The sequence below is a fragment of the Triturus cristatus genome, chromosome 7 (assembly GCF_964204655.1).
Source record: "Triturus cristatus chromosome 7, aTriCri1.1, whole genome shotgun sequence".
Taxonomy (NCBI): Eukaryota; Metazoa; Chordata; class Amphibia; order Caudata; family Salamandridae; genus Triturus; species Triturus cristatus.
In genome coordinates, this window is record NC_140590.1 from 1,443,497,421 (window position 1) to 1,443,524,790 (window position 27,370).

At 50.5% G+C, this 27,370-nt stretch overlaps 1 protein-coding gene across 1 annotated transcript in view; it reads left to right on the forward strand.

Annotated features, from left to right (window-relative positions):
* DLGAP4 (DLG associated protein 4) overlaps positions 1-27,370 on the forward strand; it is a 1,545,411-nt gene that overhangs the window by 1,251,172 nt on the left and 266,869 nt on the right. Inside the window, exon 7 of the mRNA XM_085619178.1 lies at positions 10,397-10,511. Coding sequence (XP_085475304.1) covers positions 10,397-10,511 — 115 coding nt within the window. The remainder of the gene's footprint in view (positions 1-10,396; positions 10,512-27,370) is intronic.

A 27,370-nucleotide genomic window follows, 5' to 3' on the forward strand; every position in this document is an offset into this window, starting at 1 on the left:
GTACCCAGTTTCATGATGACACTTTCTGTGATGTTATGTGATAGGGATAATGATGGTTAAATACTTTTTGCCATAAGTTAGTAAATGCTTGCACTACCACTTGCAGTTCATGCTTCATATGTTCATATGTTCCTCGCACATGGTACATGGTAGGCATAGTCAGGTCCTGCAAGTCAATCTCATATCACCACAGTCAGCCTGTAATAGTCTCTGTGAGCCAAATCTACATCCTCTCCACCTCTCATTTTCCTCTGAGAGCACACTAGTCTCTGATCTTCATTTAACTACTCCCACCTCCTTCCTTCTTTCTTTTGGCCCACCTCACTCTGCCTCCTGTGTGTGTGTGTGTGTGTGTGTGTGTGTGTTAGTATGTACCTGTAACTGCAAGAGCAGGTGTGTGAAATCCAACTGTGTCTAGTGTGGGTGTATGAAAAGTAAACATGTGTGTGCAGGTATGTGCAAGCCTGTGAACAAGTATGAATCTTATTGTGAGCATGAGTGAGGGTATGTGTTGTTGTGAATCAACATGTGTGACAATGCATGTGTAAAGTGCATCAGAGAGCAAGTGAGAGATAGAATTTTGATATCAATCAATCAGCATTTATATAGCGCAGCAGTGTCACCCCTAGGGGTATCTGGGCGCTAAGGGTGCCACGTCTCTGTCGAAAAGCAGGTCTTGAGTTTCTTTCTGAAGTCCGCCAGAGAGGGTGCTGTTTGGTGCTTGACGGACAGGTCGTTCTTAGACTTGGCGGCGATGTAGGAGAAGGCGCGGCCCCCGCTGCTTTTGATATCAAAAAAATTGTTGCTAGGTAAATGAGAACTACATCACCTCTTACTTTGCACTAGTTGAATAGCATGTTAACTTTAGAATATGTTGAACCCCTATCCAGTCGCTTCTATAAAGTTATCTTTAAACCCTGTCATGTCTTGACCAATGTGACTCGTCCATGGTGTTTGCAAATGCTTTCAATCACACAATTCCTTAAATGTCCCTGAACGAACACCCCCAAACCTCCCCTGTCCACTAATAATCATCTTTTGGTCATGACTGCTGGCGATATGTACTGTAAATTAAAAAAAATGTTGCCTGATTCCCCTATAAATAAAAACTCTGCCTAGTACATTTAAACCTCTACTACAATGCTTTTTAAGACCCGTCAAGATTTAAATAACATTGCTTGGCCAAATTACTTTACAAAGCTATCTCTTCATATGCTACATAAAACAACACGTCTAACTTAATTACCAAATAAGTATTTTGGTGGTATTTTTCAGAAAGCATGGAAAAACGTAGTACATTAATTTTGAACTTTACAATGTGCAAGAAGTTCAGGGATTATCACTATTTCCTCTAAGGTGGCACATTGTTATGTGCTACACCACTGCTAGCAACACACTAGAGAGTACAGGACAAGGAAGAAAGACTATGGGGCTTATTTATGAGCCCTTGCATCAATTTGCGCCTCCGGTGCGTCACTTTTCGTGACGCACCAGCAGCGTAAAAAATGTGCCATGTTCCGTCATATTCACAAAGTGACGCATCTAGGTAGATGCGTCACTTTGTAAACCCCTGCGCCACATTATACCTGCGCCAGATATAATGTATGCAGCGTGGGCGTTTTGAGGCAAGTAAGCCTCGTAGAAGTGGTGCAGTGAAATCTATGAGATTTCACTGCGCCACTTTAGGATGCAAATGCGTCAATATCTTACACCTGCTTTACAGCAGACGTAAGCCTGACGCAGGCACATTTGAAATGGGACTTGCCCATGTGAAATGACCCATCGCTGGAGTTGCATCACTTTTGTAACACAATCCAGAAATGCGTAATTTTTGCGCCTACAGATACGTCAGAAATACTGACGTATCTGTAACACCTTGCGACACGATGCGTCATACTGTAAATATGACGCATCATTGGTGTCGCAAGGAGGGCGCAATGAAAAGTAACGCATCGCTGTTTTCACGCAGCGATGCATCTCTTTTCATAAATGAGGCCCTATATTGGGAAGAGCTCCTTCATGTACTCAATTAGATAATGGTCTTGCTATGTTGCAAGCTACTGAATCAGCCACGTTCATAAAGGGGATTAATACACTATCTTAGCCCCATGTGTTTCTTTTTCTACGCATACCTTGCAATTGAAACATCCCTTTTGCAACACATGGGTATGTAATGAATTCTTGCACTTTCTGATGTGAAAACTGTTTTCTGAAAATACTGTTATAGTGCTTTTAACTTAGAAGAGCTAAAGGGTCAGTCCACCACAATATAATGAGGTTTCCTAATATTCATTTGACTGCTCCACCATTCAAAGAGTGTACATATCATACCATAAGAGCACAACCTTCCAAAGGCAACTAGAGCAGGACGCAGAGTAAGTTACTATAACTAAGTGAGTTCAAGCATCCAATACAGAAATAATAGAGATCGTAGTTTTAATGCACCTGCTACAGCTATTCATGTGTAACCCGCTGGTCATAGGATAAGAGAAGAAATATTATTGGCCTCCTAAATGCAGTCCGGAACCTAAAGGCAGTTCACACTGGTCAGTTGCTCTATATTTAACTAGGAACATTCTCTCCTTCTTTCAAGTTGTAAATAAAGATGTGCCTAGGATTCATCCCAAAACTTGTAAATAAAGGGCCTCATTTATGAGGCCCCGTGTGCCGCCGGAACGTCACTTTTTGTGATGCTGTGCTGGCGCAGGAGTCTGCTCCATATTTACCAGGCAACACTAAGCCACTTTTTTTGGCTTAATGCTGCCTCGTAAATATTGTTCCCTTTAACACAGTTTTCTGCGTTAAAGGGGCATGCAATGGGTGTTGCTGGGGCGTTCCCAGCAACATCCATGGCTTTTTGACACTGCCCCTGATTTACAAGAAATCGAAACTCTGAGGCAGCACCAAAAACTTATGGAGGCACAACAAAGAGAAATATCCTTATTTCTCCTCGTTTTTCCTTTTTCTATGTGTAGATGCAGCACACATAGAAAGAGGAAAATGCCTCTTGTGACTGTTTTTGTGCAGGAAGGTTTACCTTCCTGCACAGAAATAATCATCCCTGCAACACAGGCACCCTTGCACCGTGGTGCAAAGGTGCCTGCGTTGGTGCACGGCAGCCCTTTGTGTGTCAGTACAGGGGAAAAGGATAGGAATGCGGTGTATCTGATATAGACGGCACACTACTGCCCTTTTATTTTGCTGTAGGGCAGCACTGCAGGAAGGCCTGCGTCACTGCTGTATGGCAAAACCTCATACATGAGGCCCAAGGGGGCATATTTTCAAGAACACGTGATAACAATCGCACAAGTTACTTAAACGCAACTTCCAACATCGTAGTCTATCGCGGGAAACTTAAGCCGTGTTAACCAAGTGTTCACAACACGGCGGTACCATGCGATAGTCACCAGATAACATATCAAATGGCCGCGTTAAAACCAACACCACACCGCAAAAATGCGAAACACGAACGCCAAAAAAGCTGCAATGAGGCAAATCGCAATACAAAAAGTTGCAAAAACCAGCGACAGGCCTGCAAATCCCACTCGTCTGGCGGGAAAATGCACCATAAAAGCATAACAAGAAAAACACACCAGAAACAATCCAAAGTGCGCAGCAACATGGATGCACCCTGACCAAGCGCAGAGGCCAACGCAAACCCCACAAGCCCCACAGACCACCAGCAAGGTACAACGGGTCGGGGAAGACCAGGGAGAAGAGAGAGAGGAAGACAGCGTGCAGTCCGCAGGAAAAAAAGACCAGCGTCACGGAGGTGACAGAACAATACCATCAACTGACCAACAATCCGACTACCTAGAATGCAGCCGGAGTGTCGAGGAGGCAAATGGAGGGGGCCAAGAGGCGCTGGCATGACGTGAAAACCTAAACCAGGCACCAAGACCCCGCCAACAGCAAGGCAGAAATGGCGACAGGAGATGTGAGTCCTGTGCCACAAGAGGAGCCGGAGGAAATGGAGGCCAGTCATCAGTGCAAGACGGTGCAAGGAGGTGGGAGTACGGACACAGCTCCAGAGGACCTGACACAACAACAACAGGGTGAGTAACAACCAGGGACTGGGGGACGGGGGGAGATGGGCACAATGGCACACATGCACAAACAAGTAAGTAGAGCACACTGCACACCCACAATGACCCAGGATCATGTCCCCCATCCCCGTGGCACACTGCAACACACACACATAGCAATAATATCACATTCCATGACAATGTGGCACAAAGTGCAACACTGACACTGCAGAACAGGGGTCACAACTGGGTCCGCCCATGCACAGAAACAGGACAATCACATTGGACAGAGCAGGGAACTGTGAGATGCATATGTACGGGTACAACCTCATATCAGTCATGTTGGGTCAAATGTCCATTGTCCCAACTCAAATTGCCAGCACCGCCCAGTCACAAGGTACATTGTCACACAGTCTGCATGTTTACAAGAACAATGCGCCAACATAAATGGCAACACAATGTCAACATGCATCTCCCATTCACATTGCTGAGGGGCAAACAACACCTCCAGCAGGTCAGACCAGACAACCCATCTGTGATGCCGGAGATGACCACCACACCTTCGATACCGACCCCATACAACAGTCCATGGACATCCCATGCAGCCCACCACCAGGACCAGGGCAGACAAGCTACTTAGAGGAGAACCCAGCCCCTGCACAGACCACACAGCAGGAAGCACCCGCCAGTACGGCAGGCTCACAACACTTCACCGACATACACATGGCACCCCAATGCCAGGTGTCATAACGCCAAAGGAGGTGGCCCAACAGTTATGGGTGTGGTCCGAACCCATGGAAGGCGAACTCGAACACAGACGTGGGTGTCCAATACCCTTCAGGGACCACCCACACCCCACAAAGGAGACCCACACTGCCATAAAGACACATGCAGATGCACATTCCCAGTACAGAACCATGCCCAGAGGCACGCACATATTAGTCACACACCCACATTGGCTCTGCGTACGACGGCCCAGTCCACTCCCCTTATGAATTGAGTGGGTGATGACAAAGCTACATGCTGAAGCTCCAACCCGCTGCCTGCGGTGACATGTCTGCGTCCGCTGTACACAGCACAATGTAATGTCGTAGGGCCCAGGGCCCTCATGCATACAACAAGACCACAGGGGCACACGCAGCTATTATGTCGAACTGGCTACGGGCACGTGCGCACGGCCCCTTTATTGGCAAGGCCACATGTACAGTGACACCTATGCTGGATGTGTGTGGTGAGTGCAAGCCAGCCACAGGGAGTTGTTGGTGCTGGCAACACATACAACAGTGAACAGTGAACACAATGAATATGGAAACAGACAACACCAGCATTACAGGGAAAACTACGGATCATCATGGAGGTAGCCGGAGCAAGTCTAGAGGTCACACAATGAGCATACAGAAGTGTCCGTGAGTTGCAGTGCGCTGAGTTTGTGGTACCAGTGCTGACCGCGTCCATGTGAAGAAAATGCCTGGGATTGGGTCCCTTCGGGACATTCCTGATGCAGCTGCAGTGGGGGGGTGTTGCACCTGCATCATCTTCCTCATCGTCGTCCCAGGTCTCCCACACTACCTGAGGTGACATTGCTGCGTGAACTCTTAACAGCACATACCAAAAACAGTAATGGATGATGATTCATGATGCACAGAGCCAGTGGCACCTGGAGTGCTGAGCAGGGGATCAGGCAGAAGATGGGATCCACGACAGGTCCAGGGAACTCCGTCAGTCTGCCAGTACGACCATTTCGACATTGGCAATTGGCGGTTGGAGTTGGTCCTGGTGGTGGTGGCGTGTGCCTCCTGTGGTGATGCGACATCCGGGACGGTCAGGACTCGATTTGATGTGTGAGCCATGGTGGGCCGCATTTGAGGAAATCGCCTCAGAGGACATCCAGCGTCTCAGAAGAAGGGGTTCTTGACCTGACCAGCACAGAGTTAGTGGCCCCGGATGCACTACGGCCGGCACAGGCACATCGCCACGGGACGGTGACTTGTGGTGTAGTGAGATAGGGGCACATGAAGTGCTGAGCACGTCCACGTCGATGTTCAAGGTGGACGTGGTAGTGGCTTGCGGGGGACAGTGGAAGGTGTCCTCCAGGGCATGATGTAGAGGGTGGAAGCTGTACGGAAGCAGCAAATGGAGGAGTGGAATGCCACGGTATCATTTGAGCCGCAAAGTCAGTATCACCGACATGATGGCGATGACAACCTCAAGGCCATGGGTCTCGGGTAACAGACTTAGTGGCCCTGGGGCTGAAAGGGGATGCAGTCTGCGTTGAGGCCTGTCCAATGACATCAAGTGTGCCATAAATAAAGCAAGGCTGAATTCAAATTGTGTGTGGCAAACTCGATCGCAGTGTAAGCCTGAGGCAGCGGTCAGCGTGGGCCAGACGCAGCTCAGCGAGCTCCTCCTCGAACTCTAACACATGACGTTGACATTACATTTGGGGGTGACTTGTGGTTGACGGAGGCAAAAGCACCAGAGCCAGGCGGGTGTTCAGTCCGCGACGATGACGTGTCCTGCCTGGTACGGACTGGATTGGAGTGGCGTGTGGCCTGCTGGACTGCAGTGTAGGCTGACGGCGTAGTCATCAAGGGCCCACAGACACATGTGGTTGGGAGGCGAGGCACAGACTTGGAGTCACCACATCGAAGGGAGTACAGTGAAGTAAACTCTTCATTATTGTGCGTACTCAGACAATGTATGATCAAGTCTCAGTTCAAAATGTATGACCTACTTGACTGTAGTGAAGGCCGGAGGCGGCAGTAGAGAACGTCAACGAGAAACGACTAAAGGGTGCCTGTGTCATGGAGGCCGTGATGGTCTGAGGAGGCTGCCAGGGTCGAGGACCTTGGGCTTGGATCTTGCGCCGGCACGTGGTGGGCCCTCCTTGACACACGTGGGTGTCAGCAGGTGATCAGTGTGGCTGGGCTGCGCGGGGGCGGGCCTGACGGATTTGGGGTCCAGTGGGTCGGGGTCCGGCAGGCGCACAGGATCGCAGGCTACTCCGCTCACGAGGACGGCATCGGCCTTGTGGCGGGGTGAGAGGCGCTGCCCTGTTAGAGACGTTGGGCATTCCGGAAGAGGACCACGCCCAGGGCTACATGTTTTTTATTCACACCCCTATTCTGGCCTGGCGTATGCCGGACCATCCCACTCCACTCACGCTTACTGGGGGGAAGTAACTGGCAACATTTCCACGAACTCCACACTGGCTGGGGTGACATGGTTGCGTCCACTGTCCACTACACTCCATACACCAGCGGTGTATTTCGCCATGGATATGGGTTATTCTGCATACTGCGGTCTGTCCAGCACATCTCCACCACTCTTGGCATTGTGTACTTTCCCAATCATGGTTCGCCTGCCTCCTTCACACATGCCTGGTTCCCACCTCTCCCCCACATTCTGCTATTGTGTGGCTGAGGTGCCATGCCATTGATGGCTCATGTTCACGGCTTGCCCAGGTTACCATTGTAAGTTGTTCTGTCGTGTCTGGTGGGTGGGCATGTTGTTTTGCATGTTGGTTGTGATTTTTTGATGAGTGCATTGCCAGAGTTGTGAGTTGCATGGTTGTGGAGTTGAGGTGTGCGGGGTATTCATTTGGAACTTGCTAAGGGGCTGTGCATTTCCCTTGGTGCCATCCTGGTAGCGCTGGTTGATGATGGACTGTCGGAGGATGAAGGAATCATGCACACTGGCTGGGTATTTGGCGACCACGTGGGTGGAGATTCCACGGTGTTCGGATGTTGCCTGCACAGTGATGTGAGACTTGTGCTTTCTGTTGGAGTGATTGTGCGCTGTGTCACCAGGGGGAACAGGTAGGACATGTGTGCTGTGGATTGCCCCAAACACGTGCATGCTTCCAGCTATGGTGTATGGTCCTTGCTTGGTCTCCAGCTGTTCCTGCATATTGTGGTGGATGTATAGATACTGGGGTACCAGGTTGATGGTGGCATCCAGGACAGGTGTGAGGGACTTGGGTGCGGCTGGCTGTGTGACTCCTCCGACTCTGGTGGGTGTTGGTTGGGGGGTACCAGAGGCCAACAGGTGCATCACTGCCAGCAGCTTTGAGTGGGGTGGGATGTTGGTTGTCCGCTGTGTTGGTGCCATCAGCCTGTTGGGCGATGATGGTCAGGATGTGTAGGATGGTTGTTCTTTTGAGCCTCTAGTGGGCAATGGCATCCTCTGGTGTTGAGTCTGTGAGGCTGGTGTGTTTCCTGTGAGTCCTCTGTCTGTGTTAGTTTCCTGCTGCTAACGCGCCTTTTCGCATGTTTTGCGATCTTATCGTCGATCTGGCTGGTCGTTGAGAATGTTGCAGAGTGGTGTTGTTGCAGCTTTTTGCACGGGAACGCCTACTCTGCATCTCATTAGCAATAGTTGCCGGGGTCATCTGTGGAGATGTTTTTTGCGGATGCTATCGCCGGAAAACTGGTGCTATGGGCTGTTAGCACCAGCTTGTGAATGGTATGATGAATTTATCGCGACTTTGACTGTGCTAAAGTACCATTAACTCGGAGATAGCTCCTTGAGAATATGGCCCAAAGTGTTTTCCTGAAGCTTATTTGACAACTGTCTTGGAGCCAAGAGTCAATGAGAGACATTTTATAGGGAAGGTCACTGCGAGTCAAAGGAGTGGTGTATGTGATTGGGTGTATACGCCCTCCAGCTTGAAATCTTACTACGATAACTCAGTGGGTTAATGTGCCTGCTGCAGTGAACTCTATATAACTCAGTTGTGGAAGATAAAAGAACTGAGGGGCGGCAAGAGAAAGTGATTTGCCCAGGATCTAACAATTTGTTGAAGTGTGGAACTTTTCACAATCCCATAGTGAGCTTTGACTGTGGCTTGGTCTTCAGTTCCATTTGAGTGACTGCTAATTGGGCCATAATGTAATTAATTTATGGCATTATGCTTGTTTTACTTGATTATAGCGAGCTAGAATTGGAGGAGAAAAACGAGCCGACTGCGTCCCATGACAGAATGTTATGGGCAGTAAAGAATGGAAATTGTTTTGGGCCATAGAATAGTTTTCCAAGTAAACATTCAAGCCTCTAGCTCCTGCCTCAGGTCACTTTTTAGCTATCAGATTTGTGTAAGACAAGAAACAAAGGGGCAGCCTCCACTCTGGTGCGGTACATCAGTCTAATAATAATAATAGTTTTTTTCTGCTGCTCGTTTAAATGACTGGTGTGAATATTGGATTTAAGTCTCGAAGAAATTGTGTGGGGGGGGCCTCATCAACATACCGTGCGAGCGGCCCCTCAGGGCTCCTTACACCATTATGTATATTTGGGATATTTTCTCCTATGGATCATAAAATGTAAAGACCGAACCTTGCATTCTATTAAATAAATGAATGAGGAATTAAAACTGGGGAATGAAAAATAAGACAACAATATTCAATGTAAAAAATGCCGTGAATAAAAAAAACTGCAGCAGTGAGAGCTCACACTCCCAGATATCTGAATCGTGCACAATTGCCTGAAGTCCGCGTGGTTTTCAGTGAGTAACACAAATCACACTCGCTGTGTGCGTGCAATGAAAAGGGCGAAGGAGAGGCAAAAAAAAGGGTGTTTGGCCCATGCCAGGTGGCGCTAGACCGGCCGGCTTTTGAACGGTGTTTTGGGGCAGCTGTCCATGCCTGGCTCTAGATTGCATGTGATACAAACTGACAGGACAGTTCATTATTTTATCTGAGCACAAACCTAGCACGCCACTGGCATTCCAACGGAGAAGGGTGAAATAAACGACCGCGACTTCTCAGAGTCAAGAGTCATTAGTTGGACACTGCTGCCACCTCGTGGCCATAGCTATTGTTGACATGTTTTTGTTGTACGGAAGCGATTGGTGAGACATAAGAAGCTATAGAGAAAGAGTGATGCACCGAAGTATTGGCACGCCTGCACAAATATAATTTTATTTACCTGGTTTACTTTTTTTCTGATTCTTTTTAGTGTAATTAAAAAAAACTCACCCACTGTACGTAAAGCTGGCGATATTGCTTTGGTCTCAACTACATTAAGAGTGTTTTTCTCTCCATCAACTCTTCTGTGCTGCTGGTCAATCACAGTGCTCAACCATTAACATAGTGGCTACAAGTTTTGAATTTGTTTGAATTTCACAGACTATGATTACCATATGAATCAATGTCACCAAGGATGCAGTGCTCCAGGCCATGGCCTTTCTATTATAAATCTTTGTTGTCAAGTGTTCAAGTTCTATCAGATGAACTGAAGTGAATCAGAACTTCGGCTCCCAGTACTCTTTGTGTTGTTAAACTAAACACCAGGAATGCATCATAGCATCACTGGTGACGTGGAGCCATCAGACTCATTGGTCTCATCTTTCATAATTCCTCTGTGTCTTTCAGGAGCCTGGACCACATGGACTCTGTGGAGATCATGATACCCCCCAAGTTCCAGAGCTGGGAGGAAGAGTACAGCCCGATCCCCGAAAGCAGCAATGAATCTAGCTGTATCAATCAGGTAAGGAACAGTCATGCCACCCTTACACCGCTCATCCAGGGTGCTGGAGTCACCAAGCCCTGGGCGACGGGTAATAAAGGAAGTCTGGTTGTCTTAGATTAGAGGTGGGTGCCCGCTCAGTTATGCTCCTCTTGTTCCTTATGGCATGAATTCGGTGTGGGAGGGGCACTGAGGTGGAGGGAGAGAATTCACATACATTATCAGCCAGTTTAGCATCATGGAGAACCCCCTGAGAGTTATTTATCACCGCCTCTGTGGCGATTAAAAGGGCTACAGACTAATAATTACAAGGCACACTGTGGTATTGTAAACATACCTATTATTCTTCGAGGCATACTCCGTGTAATAAAGACTTATGCTGTGCTTAATTTGTAAAATTGAGGATTTTTTTGGACCTGCCCCCAGCGCTGCCGATTGACAGGTTTCCAGACTACTAAGGTTGCAGTGGCGGCTCATCCGCTATGGCGAAGGGCGTCACCCCCTCCTTTCTGCAGTCAAAAAAAGAAAAAGAAAACAATAATAAACGCTGGTTTATTATCATTTTGTTTTGGCTGTCAGAGCCGAGGCTTTGGGGTGGGGCAAGAGATGAGAGGCTGGCGGAGGAGTGTTTTGCACTGTAATCAGTGCGCATGACGGTTTGGCCGGCTTTCTCAGGACGGTCAAACCGTCATGCACACTGAAGCTCTCTCCAACAACAGCTGTGTTGCTGGCGGGAGAGAGCAGGCACAGGCTCCCAGTCTACCCAGGAGCGCAAATCCACGGTACTCAGGCCAATCCTGAAGCTGCTTTCATGCAGCATCAGGATTGGTCGCAGAGGATTTCTGGGAGCCTGTGTCTCCAGTGCACGGAGCCAGATCGAAGCGTCATAGCCAGATCATTTTTTATTTATTCGTAACCCCCCTCTCCGCCCCACCCCGGGTGCCGCCATTTAGCCTAGATACCGGCTGCTATTGTAAGGCTGTCTAGTTTTTATTCTACCTTATTCCTCTTTCTTTCTCCGCCCTACACTTCTTTTCCTTTTATCTCAGTTTTTTAATCTCTATTTCTCACTGTTTTTCTACCTTTCTTTTACTCCTTCTTTTCCTTTTCCTGTTCTGCCCTTGTGCTAATTGCTTTGAGTCAAAGTCTGAGGAATAAAAATAGATTCCTTCCCCCAAAAATGGGTGCAGGTGCCCACAAACTGCAACCGCTGGCGCAACTTAAACTCTCAGAGTCCGCAACCTATCCCAGATGTTGTCCTTACCCACATCTCTCCCTGTCTTGTTCTCTCTAGAGACTACTTCACTTACAGTTGTATGTATGTATTGATGTTTATATATTATATATAATTATACAGCGCAAACCTAACTATGAAGCAACGGAGCTCTGTACATTATGTGATGGATTGGGGGACAATCTAAAAAATCATATACATCGAATGGGAATTACACAAATACATGTTACACACATTATGTGTCTATGCAAATCGATATTCAGTGATTTGCTGAATGTCACAGAATGTCGACTCAAGCGCTGATGCTAGTATTCATACCCGGCCGGGTCCCCAGATTCCAAAGGTGGCAGCTCTTCCTCCAGATATAAGAAACGACACTTTAACCTACAACACTCTCTTACACCTTTATTTCTGGATCATTAACTCTGTTCCTTTCAGTCATAAACTAACTGGTCCCAATTAAGAAACATGTGCTAGATTAGTGAGTCTTTGCACCTACAGGACACGAAAATTTGAAAATCCCTTTACGTGTGCTTGCTTCATATAAGGAAGATCTCTGCATTACTCTCATTCTCTACTTTGAGACACGTGGTCTCAGCCACAATCCTGGCTAGGCTGGACTACGGGAACTCCCTGTATATAGGTTTACCCCAGCGGTTGCTGGATAAACTACAGGGGGTTATGAATGATGCAGCCAGGTTGATCTATAAGAAACCCAGGACTGTCCACTCTTCCCCCCTGATGCAGGAGCTACATTGGCTCCCGATTCGGCAGAGGGTTGTATTTAAAGGATTGTGCATCGTACACAAGGCGCTGTATGGTAAAGCACCAAGATATTTGAAATCCCGCCTACTCCCATATATACCGGGCAGGACTTTGCGCTCGTCGGACGCTACCCTCTTGTCCCAATCCCGTTTCAAACTGGCCACGGTGGGGGGACGTGCTTTCTCCAACACACTCCCAGCTTTGTGGAACAAACTGGCCCCAGAACTTAGGAAGGAATGCAATTTGCTATCCTTCAGGAAAAAGTTAAAAACTGTACTTTTTAAGCAAGCATGGAGCAGACCCTAGGCGCACTGCTGGGATCAAGTGAATGCCATACCTCACTACGTAATCTGGACAAACAGCGCTTAGAGACCCCGGTGGTTATAACGCTCTATATAAGTTAAATAAATAAATAAAATAAATAAATAAGTGTGCACACAGGCAAAAGGGCCCTGTCTTGACATTGAAAGTGATATGAATGACCCAATTTAGAGGGTAGTGGACAGTCCATGTTAGACCTCCTAAGCCCCAATGGGATATTGCGTATTGCACCCTTTAAGGTGAAAAGGAGACCCGAGAGGTATCTCACACTCTTCTCTATGAGAAACTAGCCTCATCCAGACTTAGGGGCCTAATTGCCAAAAAAAATTCAGCGCATGGAGCTGCACAAAATTTGGCAGCGCAGTGCTCTGACATTTTGAAAATGTTTGGATGAGCTGTATTCACAAGAATACGGCACACTCCTATGTTTCCCATAGAAAGGATGCAAAAAAAACTGCCTCGCGCCAGCACAGGCGCCCTGCCACCATGTTGCAATGGGGCCTGCACTGCAGGGTCAATTCTTTATGTGCAGGAAGGAACACCTTTTCGTACATTAACAATCAATAATGGTGACTTGCTCTTTCCATGTGTGCTGCAGATTGCAGCACACATGGGAAGGGCAAAATATAATCATAAATTAATAATTTCTCCTCTTATCATCATTCTAACACCTGGTATTCCATGGCATTAGATTTTGGCGCTGCCTCGGCCTTGTAAATCTGGGGCAGTGTCAAAAGCAATGGGTGTTGCAGCGGAACGCCCACAGCAACACCCATTGCACGCCCATTCGCCGCAGAGGACTGCAGTGGAAAGGTGCATATTGGCAAAGTGGTGTTAAGCCACGCTAAGTGGCTTAGCGCCACCTTGTAAATATGGAATATGGCGCTATGCCGCCGGAGCATCAAAATACGTGATGCTCTGGTGGCGATAGGGGCTTGTAAATATGCCCCTTAGAGTGTTATAAGTCAGATAACCCTTTCAGAGAAACTCTTACCTGCAGGAGTTATATCTTTATGCGCAAACCCAATCCCAGCACCTGGAAACAGTAAACACAAACAGCTTTTATTTTTTCACAATAAGTGATCATTTATTATGTTCAATTAGCGCAAAAGCCTTATGTATCACAAAAATACTCAATCGCAGCAGTCATTTTACATAAAAAGATTAATATTAGAAAACCCCAAATATCACACATCTCTATTTCCTATAAGAGATTAGTGTAATCCCTGCCTAACAGTTATGTATATATGTTATCAGTTAAATGGCAATTATAATCTCTGAATTAATAATCGCTTCCCTAATTATGTTTTGCCAAGCTAAGAAACTATCCATCCATACTCCTTAAAGCTATTGGGGCTACCTGTTGAATAAGGGTGCTCCAGCATATCCACTCAAGAAACCAGTCTTCTTGTCTACTTTTCCCAAATTCACACATCCCTTGATACCTTTCTACCCAATGATTCTCTATTGAGAGGGGGGAGGGGGAGCTGCTATGTGCCTCTTATGTTTGCACAGTATAGGGCGAACAAAGCTTCTGTCAGAAACGTGAGTGAAAAGCAGACAGCTATTACAGTTCAGTTTCCACCTGTATTCCATGTGAGGCCGGATGGCCTTGCAGTGTTTGTTGCAACACTTAGATCTCTGGACAGCATAACAGAAGATTCCCATCTGCTGTGTCAGTTAGTTTTGTTAGAATGACTCATGCCAATCTGCTGCTAAACAATATGGCGATCTCGCCCACAATGAGCTTGCATCTCCATTCAGAAAATAGGTTCCTACGTCATAAGCCTTACTCATACACACGCTGTAGAGTTAGTGCTCCTTATGCTGACATACAATTAGGTCTGGTTTGTATGTAATATGCATGTATTATCAGTAAAGCTCTACCACACACGAAAAAAGTGAAAAGAAACTAACCTCCTTGAAATGTGCACTACGTTGAATGTGGCTCACATATAGAGCATCCTCTAGTGGCCCCTCTGAGAAGGTGCACTTCCCTTTGTGGGGACCTAGCCACACTTGCACAGTGGCTCAGTATCTGTGCCCAATTACCATTTGCCTTGGCAGTTAAGGAATGTCGTGAGCAACGCCAGCACGGGCGATAGTCATTTTACACTACACTCACAGTATACCGAATTGTAGATCAAGGATCTGGGGCCACCGACAGTGAAACATAAAATATGGGATATACTGCCACTCCTCAATGCATGCCCAAGCAGTTTTTTTAGTGCATGTGCTAGAGGCAACACTTTTTGAGTTTAGGAGCAGGGCTGTGGTAAGCTCCTGGCACACCCTTCCCAGGAGCACTCATGTTGACCAGATGTTTTTTTTTTGCTGCCCCCAAATGTTCACCCAGCATAGCCCGCAAATTGTACTACATTCCTAAAGAAAAACACCTCAGATCCTTGCTGTTAAACTGTACCTCTGCATCTGTTCACATCTCTGTGTACTCAATTTCATCCATGCCCTCTACACGATCATACCAAAGCAAGATAGCAAACATTCAAAGATCTAAAACGACACCAAATACCATACACAGTCATACCATATTTAACATCAAATCCAACTCATCCTGCTAGAAATCCTCAAATCCAGTCTAGACTGGTTTAAATCATCCACAATTCTATAAAGGAAGAATGCACACCTAAGTGTCACCCTTCTCAGAGGAAAATGGTAAAGAAGAAACAAAGTCTATTTCCCAAGACTACTCCGCTTATTGATATGGATGACTCTCAACATATTGATGAGACTAACCCAACGCTTATTGATGGCTGTTAGACGGACCGGGAGGGTCGGCCGAGGACAAGGGGAGAGGTCTCCGGGGAGAGCCGTCTCCAGCGATCGTACAGACGAGTAACTTCCCCCCCACAGATGTACACCACACAAAGATAAGGTTTAACGTTCTTTATAGGCGATCTCTTAGGTACGATAGGATGGTACAAGGAGGTCTGGACTCAGGGGTCCCCTCGATTCTAGTCTCTTGGTTGGGAAAGGGGGTAGCGGGACAGTCTGGTTACCAATCTGGTAGATGCGATGATGGGTAGCTCACAATCCTCGAGCTCGGTGTTCTAGCTGGACGGGCCGCGGCAGCGCCAGCAGGTCCCGGTGAAAGGTGGACGTTACACGGTCCGCGGCAGCGCCAGCAGGTCCCGGAAAAGATGGTAGTTCCAACGGGCCGCGGCAGCGCCAGCAGGTCCCGACAAAGGTGGTAGTTGCAACGGTCCGCGGCAGCGCCAGCAGGTCCCGACGAGGATGGAGGATGTAGAAGGCCGCGGCAGCGCCAGCAGACAGGACGACAGTTCACAAGGCAGGGCTACGGCAGCGCCGGTAGTCCGTCAAGGATGAGTTCTTCTCGGTGTCTCTCGACTCCAGGATACAACTACCCTCCTGCTCTGGAGCTGCCCCAGTTATAGGTCTGGTGCCCTTTGATGTCCGGACCCTCGCACTTGGAGGTCGGGAGGTCCGGAATGAGGGAGTCCAGACACCCAGCAGGGGGGTGGAGCCAGCGCCCGGGAAGCTGGGGGCGATCGGCACCTGGCGGGGGAGAGCCATTGACACTTCTTTCTCCCATTGACCTGCCAAGCGGTCCGCTCACCTCCTGGGTGGATGGTGGTGCCGGGATGTCGGGGCCTGGCCAGGCCCAGGGTTAGGGTCGAGCTGAGGCCACGCGGCCTCGTGGTGCAGTGTCCAAGATGGCGGCCGGGCCGGGCGAGGGAGCCGGTAGTGGTCTGGCCCCATGATACGGAGATGTCCGGGGGCAGGCGTCCCGTCGGGAGACGGGGTGCGGGTTGTTTCTGTGGGTAACACCGGTAGGCCCGGGGCTCGGGCCCTGTCATGCGGGGAGGGAGCAAGCCCTTCATGTGGCCTCTCCAACATGCGTCCCCCCCAGCTGAAGGCGGGGAGAGTCACCCATCCTCTTGGGGACTCTCCTCGTCGAGGCGGAAAAAGCGTGACAGGCCATCTGCGTTGGCGTGGTCTTGGCCCGGTCGATGTTCCACAGTGAAGTCCATCCCCTGCAGGGAGATGGACCAGCGCAACAGTTTGGGGTTTTCCCCCCGCATCTGCATTAGCCATTGCAGGGGTCGATGATCTGTTTGCACCCGGAAGTGGGTGCCGAAGAGATAGGGCCGGAGCTTTTTGAGGGCCCACACCACTGCGAAGGCCTCCCTCTCGATGGTGCTCCAGCACCGTTCTCGGGCCAGGAGGCGTCTGCTGATGAAGGCCACCGGTTGGTCAAGTCCCTCGGGGTTCAGCTGGGAGAGGACCGCCCCGATGCCATGGTCGGAGGCATCTGTTTGCACAATGAATTCCCGACTGTAGTCGGGGGCCTGGAGCACCGGGGCAGTGCACATGGCGGCTTTCAGCTTCTCGAAGGCCGCCTGACAGTCGGGGGTCCAGTTGATCTTCTTCGGGTGGTTCTTGGAGGTGAGCCCCGTGAGGGGCCCCACAATGCTGCCATAGTCCCTCACGAACCGCCGGTAGTAGCCGGTGAGCCCCAAGAAGGCTCGGACCTCGGTCTGTGTGACTGGGGGCTGCCAGGACTGGATGGCAGCGATTTTGAGTTGCAGAGGGGCCACCAGACCGCTTCCCACCTGGTGTCCGAGGTAGGTCACGGATCCCTGACCAATTTGGCACTTGCCGGCCTTGATTGTGAGGCCGGCCCGCTGGAGGGCCTGCAGGACCTCTCGGAGGTGGTGGAGGTGGTCGGACCAGTGGCGGCTGTACACAGCGATATCGTCCAGGTAGGCGGCGCTGAACTCCTCGAGCCCCGCCAAGACCTGGTTCACTAGTCGCTGAAAAGTAGCTGGGGCATTCTTCATGCCGAAGGGCATGACTTTGAAGTGGTAGTGGCCATCGGGGGTAGAAAAGGCGGACCGTTCTCGGGCCCGGGGTGTGAGACCGATCTGCCAGTAGCCCGCTGTCAGGTCGAAGATGCTGAGGTAGCGGGCAGCCCCCATGCGGTCGATCAATTCATCCGCTCGGGGGATGGGATGAGCGTCGGTTCTGGTGACAGCATTCAAGCCCCGATAGTCGACGCAGAATCGGAGCTCCGGAGTGGTGCCGGGGGCAGCAGCTTTGGGGACCAGCACGACCGGGCTGGCCCAGGGGCTGTCCGAGGGCTCGATGACCCCGAGCGTGAGCATCTTTGACACCTCCTCTTGGATGCAGGCCCGTACCCGATCTGGTACGCGGTATGCCCGGTGTCTGATAGGGGGACTGTCCCCAGTGTCCACGTCGTGCAAGCACCAGGGGGTGACCCCTGGGGTGAGGGAAAACAAGGTAGCAAACTGCAGCAGGAGGTCCCGGCAGCCTTGGCGCTGTTCCGGGGTGAGGGCATCGGAGAGCCGGACCCCGTCCACGGAACCATCTTTCTCCCGAGTCTTCAGGAGATCAGGGAGAGGCTCGGAGTCTTCTTCTGTTCCACTGTCCGTAGCCATCAGGAGGCTGAGTTCCGAGCGCACAAAGTGGGGTTTGAGTCTGTTGGTGTGGAGGACCCGGAGGGGGTTCCGGGGAGACTCCATATCGATGAGATAGGTGACGGGGCTCTTGCGTTCGACCACCCTGAAGGGCCCCGTCCACCTGTCCTGCAAGGCACAGGGTTCGGTGGGGGACATCACCCATACTTGTTGGCCAGGTTCGAATTCGATGGAGGAGGCATTTTGATCGTACCATTTTTTCATGTCCTCCTGACTGGCCTCAATATTCGCTTTTGCCACTTCTCGGAATCGCCGGGTCTGATTGCGTAGGCTCAGGAGGTACTTGAAGACGTCTGGAGGGGTCTTTAGGGGGGCCATCTCCCAACCTTCTTTGACTAGGCTGAGGGGCCCTCGCACAGGGTGCCCGTACAAGAGTTCAAAAGGGCTAAAGCCGAGGGACTTCTGGGGAACTTCTCGATAGGCGAAGAGGAGGCACGGAAGTAGTACATCCCACTGGCGACGGAGGGGCTCTTCCAATCCTCCAATCATTCCCTTGAGCGTGCGGTTGAATCGCTCGACTAGTCCATTTCCTTGAGGGTGATAGGGGGTCGTGAATCGGTAGGTGACCCCGCACTGTTGCCAGAGGGACTTCATATACTTCGAAATAAAGTTTGTGCCTCTGTCGCTGACGACTTCTCGGGGGAAGCCCACCCGGGAGAAGATCCCCATTAAGGCCCGGCCGACCACCGGGGCTGTTACAGTTCGCAGGGGCACAGCCTCGGGGTAGCGGGTGGCGTGGTCCACCAGTACCAGGATGAACCGATGTCCTTGTGCTGTACGGGGGTCCAGGGGCCCCACAATGTCTATTCCCACCCTCTCGAACGGGGTGGTGACCACTGGGAAGGGTTGCAGAGGTGCTTTGAGTTTGCGGCCGCTCTTCCCGCTGGCCTGGCACGTGGGGCAGGACCGGCAGTGGTTGAGGACGTCGTTCCTCATCTTTGGCCAGAAAAAGTGGGTCACCAGGCGACTGTAGGTTTTGTCCTGGCCCAGGTGTCCAGCCAGGGGGACATCGTGGGCCAAATTTAACAGGAAGTCTCTAAAACGGAGGGGCACCACCAGCACTCGACTGGCCCCTAACTCCGCGATTCTCTGTTCGCTGTATAATAGGTCGTTGTCCCAATAGATCCAATGGGCTCCGGTGGTGTCCCCCGCGCTTTGGGCGAGGGCTTGCTGGCGGAGTCCCTCGAGGGAGGGACAGGTCTTTTGTTCTTGACGGAACTGTTCCTGGGTGGGCCCCCCTTCTTGACGCCACTGAGCCAGGTCGGGAAGGTCCTGGGGCTGAGCGACCCCTTCGGGGGTTTGCTCTGGGGGGTCGGTATTGTCGGTGTCTTCTACGGGAGCGATCGGGGGAGGAGGTGCTGGCCATTCTGGTTCTTCTGGTCGGGGGATGGCACGGGCGGCCATGGACCGGGTGGTTACGCATGCCCAGTCCGGGAGGCCCAACATCCCCAGGTGCTCTCTTCTTTCCACGGCGGCCCACGGGGAACTCTCAAGATCATTCCCCAGGAGACAGTCCACGGGGGCATCATCCCGGACCGTCACCTTCAACATGCCGGAGACTCCTCCCCATTCGAAGGGGACGCAGGCCATCCGACATAGACTCTCTGAATTGTCGGCTGAGCGGACAGGGCAGAGAATGTTCGGCAGGATCTACTCTGGTTTTACCAAGTGACAGCGGACGGCCGTCACACTGGCCCCCGTGTCACGTAGGGCTTCGGCCCGGCGTCCATTAATGTCCACCCATTGGCTATATTTTCTGGTGTTGGCGGGCAGGGGAACCCGCGGGACCATGTCTCTTCCCCCTAGGCACGCTAGGACCATGGCGGCCGGTTCCCACTCTTGCTGTGCTTGTTCATATCCTTCCGGTTCTTCGGACATTTGTTCTTCCCCCAGGGCGGCGGCAGCTACCTGGCGGGGTCTCGGAGTTTGGTTCTGTGGACAGTTCGGGTCATTGGCGTAGTGGCCGACTCGCTGGCATCGGTGACACGTGACGTTGGCTCGGAACCCCGGGCGCATCGGGGGGTTGCCCCGGCTGGCCGGGGGCGGGGTGCTGGCAGCGGGAGCGGCCGGGACGGGGTCTCTTCCTCGCCCCTGGCCTCCTCCACCTCCTCGGGGACGGTGCTGACCTTGGTTGTTCCGGTTCTGTTCGTGTGGCCCTCTCCGGCCCACTCAGGTGCTTTCCCACCGGTCAGCTTCGGCGGCGAGTTGCCGTGGGTCAGTCAATTTACTGTCGAGGAGGTGCTGCCTGAGCTCAACGAAGCAGTTGTTAGAGAGGTGCTCCCACACCATGAGATTAAAAAGTTGCTCGTAGGTCGTTACGTGGCTTCCCTTGATCCAACCCTCGAAGGCTCGGCTGAAATAGTTGACATATTCCACCCAAGTTGTACCCGGGATCCGGGTGCAGTCTCGAAACCTCTGGCGGTACATTTCGGGTGTGAGCCCATAACGGGTGAGGAGGGCAGCCTTCATGTGGTCATAGGATGACATCTGATGGTCTGGGAGCTGTAGCAGGGCATCGCGGCCTTCGTTAACGAACCTCCCCCATAGACCGGCTCCCCAGTCACTTCGATTGATCCGGTGGGAGGTCATGGCGATCTCGTAGGCCTTGAACCATTGTTGTATGTCGTCCTCCCGGACGTACTCTCGAACGACATCCTTGGGGATGTGGACTTTCTTCTCTGTCGCTCCCGGGGTGCGCGGTCGCTCGGGCCCCTCCGGTTCTTTGTTCTGCTTCCGTAGGTCTATCTCTGCCAGTTTGCGCTCGTGTTCGTATGCTAATCTCTTTTCTTCGAGCTCTCTCTGCCTCTGTTTTTCTTCCCGTTCTTCTCGGAGCCGCAGATGTTCTAGGTTCAGTTTTTGCTCGGCTAATTTCAGTTCACCGTCCATTTTGAGCCGTGCCATTTCTAACTCATGTAGCCTGTTTTTTTCTCTCTCTTGGATCTCTTCCTGCGAGAGGCCCGATCCTCGCTCCTCGGGAGCCGTGGCGTTCCTCTCTGCTGCAATGTTTTGGCCCGGGGATCTGGCGGCCCCGGTTTCTGCCCACGACTCAATGGCGTGCTTGAAATCGTCTTTGGTACTCAGGCCGGTGGTAGCAATGCCTAGTTCTATGCAGAATTGTTTTAATTCACGATGGCTGTACTCTTCCAATTTCTCCATCTGGAATTTCTCGGTGGATCCGCTCTCTTTGGTTGACATTGCGGTTTTGTCGTGGGGTGAGCTACCCTCTGTACGATTACGCGTTGATTCGGATCGCGCCGCTGGCCACCAATGTTAGACGGACCGGGAGGGTCGGCCGAGGACAAGGGGAGAGGTCTCCGGGGAGAGCCGTCTCCAGCGATCGTACAGACGAGTAACTTCCCCCCCACAGATGTACACCACACAAAGATAAGGTTTAACGTTCTTTATAGGCGATCTCTTAGGTACGATAGGATGGTACAAGGAGGTCTGGACTCAGGGGTCCCCTCGATTCTAGTCTCTTGGTTGGGAAAGGGGGTAGCGGGACAGTCTGGTTACCAATCTGGTAGATGCGATGATGGGTAGCTCACAATCCTCGAGCTCGGTGTTCTAGCTGGACGGGCCGCGGCAGCGCCAGCAGGTCCCGGTGAAAGGTGGACGTTACACGGTCCGCGGCAGCGCCAGCAGGTCCCGGAAAAGATGGTAGTTCCAACGGGCCGCGGCAGCGCCAGCAGGTCCCGACAAAGGTGGTAGTGGCAACGGTCCGTGGCAGCGCCAGCAGGTCCCGACGAGGATGGAGGATGTAGAAGGCCGCGGCAGCGCCAGCAGGCAGGACGACAGTTCACAAGGCAGGGCTACGGCAGCGCCGGTAGTCCGTCAAGGATGAGTTCTTCTCGGTGTCTCTCGACTCCAGGATACAACTACCCTCCTGCTCTGGAGCTGCCCCAGTTATAGGTCTGGTGCCCTTTGATGTCCGGACCCTCGCACTTGGAGGTCGGGAGGTCCGGAATGAGGGAGTCCAGACACCCAGCAGGGGGGTGGAGCCAGCGCCCGGGAAGCTGGGGGCGATCGGCACCTGGCGGGGGAGAGCCATCGACACTTCTTTCTCCCATTGACCTGCCAAGCGGTCCGCTCACCTCCTGGGTGGATGGTGGTGCCGGGATGTCGGGGCCTGGCCAGGCCCAGGGTTAGGGTCGAGCTGAGGCCACGCGGCCTCGTGGTGCAGTGTCCAAGATGGCGGCCGGGCCGGGCGAGGGAGCCGGTAGTGGTCTGGCCCCATAATACGGAGATGTCCGGGGGCAGGCGTCCCGTCGGGAGACGGGGTGCGGGTTGTTTCTGTGGGTAACACCGGTAGGCCCGGGGCTCGGGCCCTGTCATGCGGGGAGGGAGCAAGCCCTTCATGTGGCCTGTCCAACAATGGCAGACAGCTCTTCTTATTTGATGAGGCTAACACATCCATGTATTGACAAAGATAGCCCTCTATCTATTGATAAGACTAGCTCTTCCACTTATTGACAAGGACAACCCCACTCATTGGTGACATTAGCCCATCCACTTATTGTTGATGACTGCCCTCCACTTATGGATGAGACTGCACCTTCTCTTATTCAGGGTGATACACCTCTTCCTATTTTATGAGACTAGCCCGTACATTTATTGATGAGGATATTGCTCCATTTATTGATGAGAACACCCTGCCACTTATTAGATACCCTCTCACTAATGGATGAGGCTACCCTCTGCTCTTATGAATGAGGATACACCTTGACTTTCTGATGAGAATACCCCTGACTTTTTTGATAAGGATGCCCCTCAACATATTGATGACACTACCACATCGACTTATTGGCAAGGACCCCCTCCAGTATTCCCGTCCACTAACTAGACCCATGTCCACTTGTTGGTGAGTTTACTCTTCCACTTATCGTGATGAGATTATCCACCTATTGATGGGGCTAACCATCGTTTTGTTCATGAAATTACCCACTTCACGTATTGATTGCCTGCCCCTCCACTGATTAGTGAGACTATCTACTCAAATTATTTTCAAGGCTCCCTCTCAAATTATTGATTACACTCCCCACCACTTATTGATGAGGCAACTCTTCCACTATTTGATGAGACAAGCCAATTTATCGTTTGATGAGGATACCGCTCAACTTTTTGATAAGACTACCATTCTATTTATTGACAATGAGACACCAAAACATATTCCTAACAGTACCACCCCACTTATTGATAAGGGTTGCCATCCACGTGGTGATGAGCCTACCACCGTAGGTACTTATGATACTACCACTCCCCTTATGATGAGGATGCACCTCTACGTGTTGATGACACTACCTGTCCAGGTATTTATGACACTACCCCTCCACTTATTGATGAGGATAACCCTCCACATATTGATGACACTTCCATTCCATGTACAGATAGGTCTTTCTCCTTTGCAAACCTACAAGAATGGCACAAAGTCCTGCAACAACTACCATGTGCCTACCACAGCAGGTACTGATGACACTACCACTCCACTTATGATGAGGACGCACCTCCACCAACTCCTGTTTTCATTATCATGAAAGAAAGCACTTTTGAATGTGTGGAATACCAGTTGAACAAAAATGTATTGTGCTTGATGTATTAGACTATAATTTTGCTGTTTAAAAATCTGGGCACGCACAGGGTTTTACATGACAACTGTCTTTCCTATTAAATCACAAATGGTTCAGGTTTGAAACTATCATTTTTAAGAAGTTCTCTTTCTCTCTCGACACTTCTGGGGCGACGATCAGACAACTAATTTGCTTTGTATGTTTAGCATTGATAATAGAATTAAGAGTGGGCGTGGTTTGCGCCCGAGCGTAATGGCTGACTGATCCAGTGAGCTCTGGATCCCATTGTCACTCATCACCTGCCCAGCATGCACTAGAGGTATTATACTGGGTTCAAGAAAGATCAGAACACCTCTCATTGTCATCCCTGGCACCGTGACATGCTATACAACCGGCTGCAGGAGCATTTTTGGTAACTTCGAACCAGTTGTAGCTACACGCGTGGAGACTACAATATAGCGGCTGTCTTCAACTTCTCCGTTATGCAGCCTGCTTGACGGCAAGTGCATGTAGGAGGAAAGCACACATATAAAAGTCACAGATGATGTTAAGGGGGCCAGACTAAAATTAATCACTGACACCTGAGGTGGGTGTATACGCAGTAGCGCTTGCCAATAGCAAATCATGACTCCTACCAAAAGGAGCCTTTAACCCAGATCACCATGTGAACACCACTTTTGACCCTCTGCATCCTGCACGTGGCACCCTACTCTCCCTTTTGCCCACACACAGCAGAGGCTACAATAGGTGCAGCAACCCGATGCCCATCCTCACCACCTTCTGCACCATGCCGATCACTGACATGCTCAGCGATTTTTGGGCCACACATGGACTGTATGAAGCTCAACGGCTGATTGAGGCAACTGGTGCTTACCCTGAAAGGCCAGATGGAACCTTCCAACAGAGGCCTGCTGTGTCGTCTCTCAGACCGATCAATGCAGGTACTGGGTGTTAGAAATGGGGATCTCTAGTTGGCGCCGATGTCCAGATAGGGGTCCTTCAAAGTAAGGGGCTACACCCTTTGATAACCCCTGCTCAACCCTGTGGTAACGTAGCACGGGCAGCTGCAGCGGCCCACAATAGCGATAGCGATGATTCTCGTAGGGCGGCAAATGTGGGCACTCAGCGGCACAGCTCCTCAGCTGCAGCGGCCCACAATAGTGATAGCGATGATTCTCGTAGGACAGTCAAGGCGGGCTCTCAGCGGCACAGCTCCTCAGCTGTGGCGGCCCACAATAATGATCAAGATGACTTTGGTAACACAGGTAAATGCGGGCTCTCAGTGGCAACAGCTCCTAAGCTGCGGCGGCCCACAATAGCGATCACGATGACTTGGGTAACACAGGTAAATGCGGGCTCTCAGCGGTAACAGCTCCTCAGCTGTGGTGGCCCACAATAGCGATGCGATTACTTTTTGCCCACGTTCCCCGCAGTAGAACCAAAGGCTCTTGAATTCTCAACAGAGGCCACACCTGCGAGTAGAATCCCTCTCAAATAGGAATCCGGATGGCTGATGGGTGAAGTCTAATGTCTCTGAGACTTCAGCAGGAGGCAAGCTCAAATCAGGCCCTTGGGTAATTGCTTCAGTAAGATGGATAAAAGTTTCAAAGTCCTTTCCCTCTCGTTACACGGACAGAGGTTTGTCTTGACATCCAGAAGTAACACCCCGTGTAGGGGTTTTTGCACAGATCTTTATACCCCAAAAGTCTTTGTTCTCAAAAAGTCACAAATCACTGAACCCATCCAGAACCAGTTTGGTGTCGTCCTGGAGCACTTTATTTACGAGGCTACATCCTGCCTTTCAGGGAGAGGGGGTCTGCTATCAGATGCACAATGGGAGTTGGAATCATCATTCACCTTGCCAGGCACAGCCCTGCTCAGATCAAAGGGTCACCCCTCCCCATACTCCAACTGCAGATCTCTCTATTTAATCCAGGTCGGTCTCAGCCTGCCCTGACCCTCCAAAACCAGACAGCCAATACACATAACAGCAGAGCACACGGGAAGGGAGCAGAATTGTAATGTGAAAGCTGTTGCAAATCATTCTATTCTAATCAAAGCATTCATTCCCCCTTGTGCCATGTGAGTGGGTCAATAAGCAAGCCTTATAAGGGGCAGGAACATACTGCGTGGGGCCACAGGCTTCCTATGCTAGTGAATCCACAATCCCTCATCATTCTGCTCACATCCAGCATCAATCCACGCTCTCTCTTCATCTGGTGTTGCAGACCATTGTGCTGTCTTAACATCAGCTAGCAGCAATTGTCTCTGAATGAGCTATATTTTTGAATGCTTTTTGCCTTTAAAGGCACCATCTGTAATGGCTGTAAATGCTCTCTTTTGCTATATCAGCAAAAGCCATGGCATTACCCCTAGCTATCTTAGTATTCGGTCCTGTGTGTGCCTCGCATTTTATTACTGCCATTCTGTTGGTAGTAGTTTTTTACTAAGGGGCCATTTTGAATGGGGCATCCTGCTGCTGTTATGAAACAATGATACTGCCACAGCTCGCCAAGATCGTGGACAACTCCAAAGGCATAATATGAGTCAGTGTAAATGATTTTAAAAAATCCCTCAGCTAGGATGCATGCTCTGTTACAGCATACAGCTCGGCTTGCTGGGCAGATGTTCCAAGGGGGAGAGCTGCACTTTCGAATATGGTGTCTACTGTTGTAATAGCATACCCCGCTCTGTAATCTGTGCCTGTTAGTATGCTGGAGGAATCATCAGTGTCCCACTCATAGTCTGCCTTTTCTAATGGTATTTGCTGCAAATATGGTCTGGTAGTGGTGCATGTCTCTACAGCCTCAACACAGTCATGGTCAGGGGTCTCATCTGAATCACCTGTTGGAGGTAATAATGTTGCCAAATTAACAGGTGGGCATCTTTTAATGGAGATATTGGTGTTAGACAACAGAGTGACCTCATAACCTATTTGCCTCCCCGCCGAAAAATTGCGTTGCTGCAGATGACAGCAACAGCTATACTGAATGTGGCACATAAACAATACAAGGGTAGTTCAACACAATGGGTGCCATTCTCTCTACCGACACAGCTGCTGCGGCCACTGCTCTCAAACAAGCTGGATGCCCAATCACTACTGCAGGCAAAGTCACAGAGTAGCATGCCACAGGTCTTTTTCCTGAGCCCTGCTGCTATGTCAGCACACCATTTGCAATATAATTTTGATCTGACATATAGAGAAGGAAGGGCAGTTTGTAATCAGGGAGCCCCAGGGTTGGTGCAGTACAAAATGTCTCTTTCAGTTTCTTGAAACAGTCTGCAAGTTCATTAGTCCATACAATGCTGTTGGGGGCATCTTTTAATGTACATTGGCGCAGAATGGCATCATAGGATCTGTACTCGGGGATCCCCTGGTGGCAGTAGTTCATCATCCCCAGGAAGGACATCCTTTTTCTTGGTGGATGGGGGATGCATGCTCTGAATCATTTTTATCATGTCAAATTTAGCGTGTATCGTTGGTTACCACATCACCCAAATAAGTCACCTCTTTTTGTC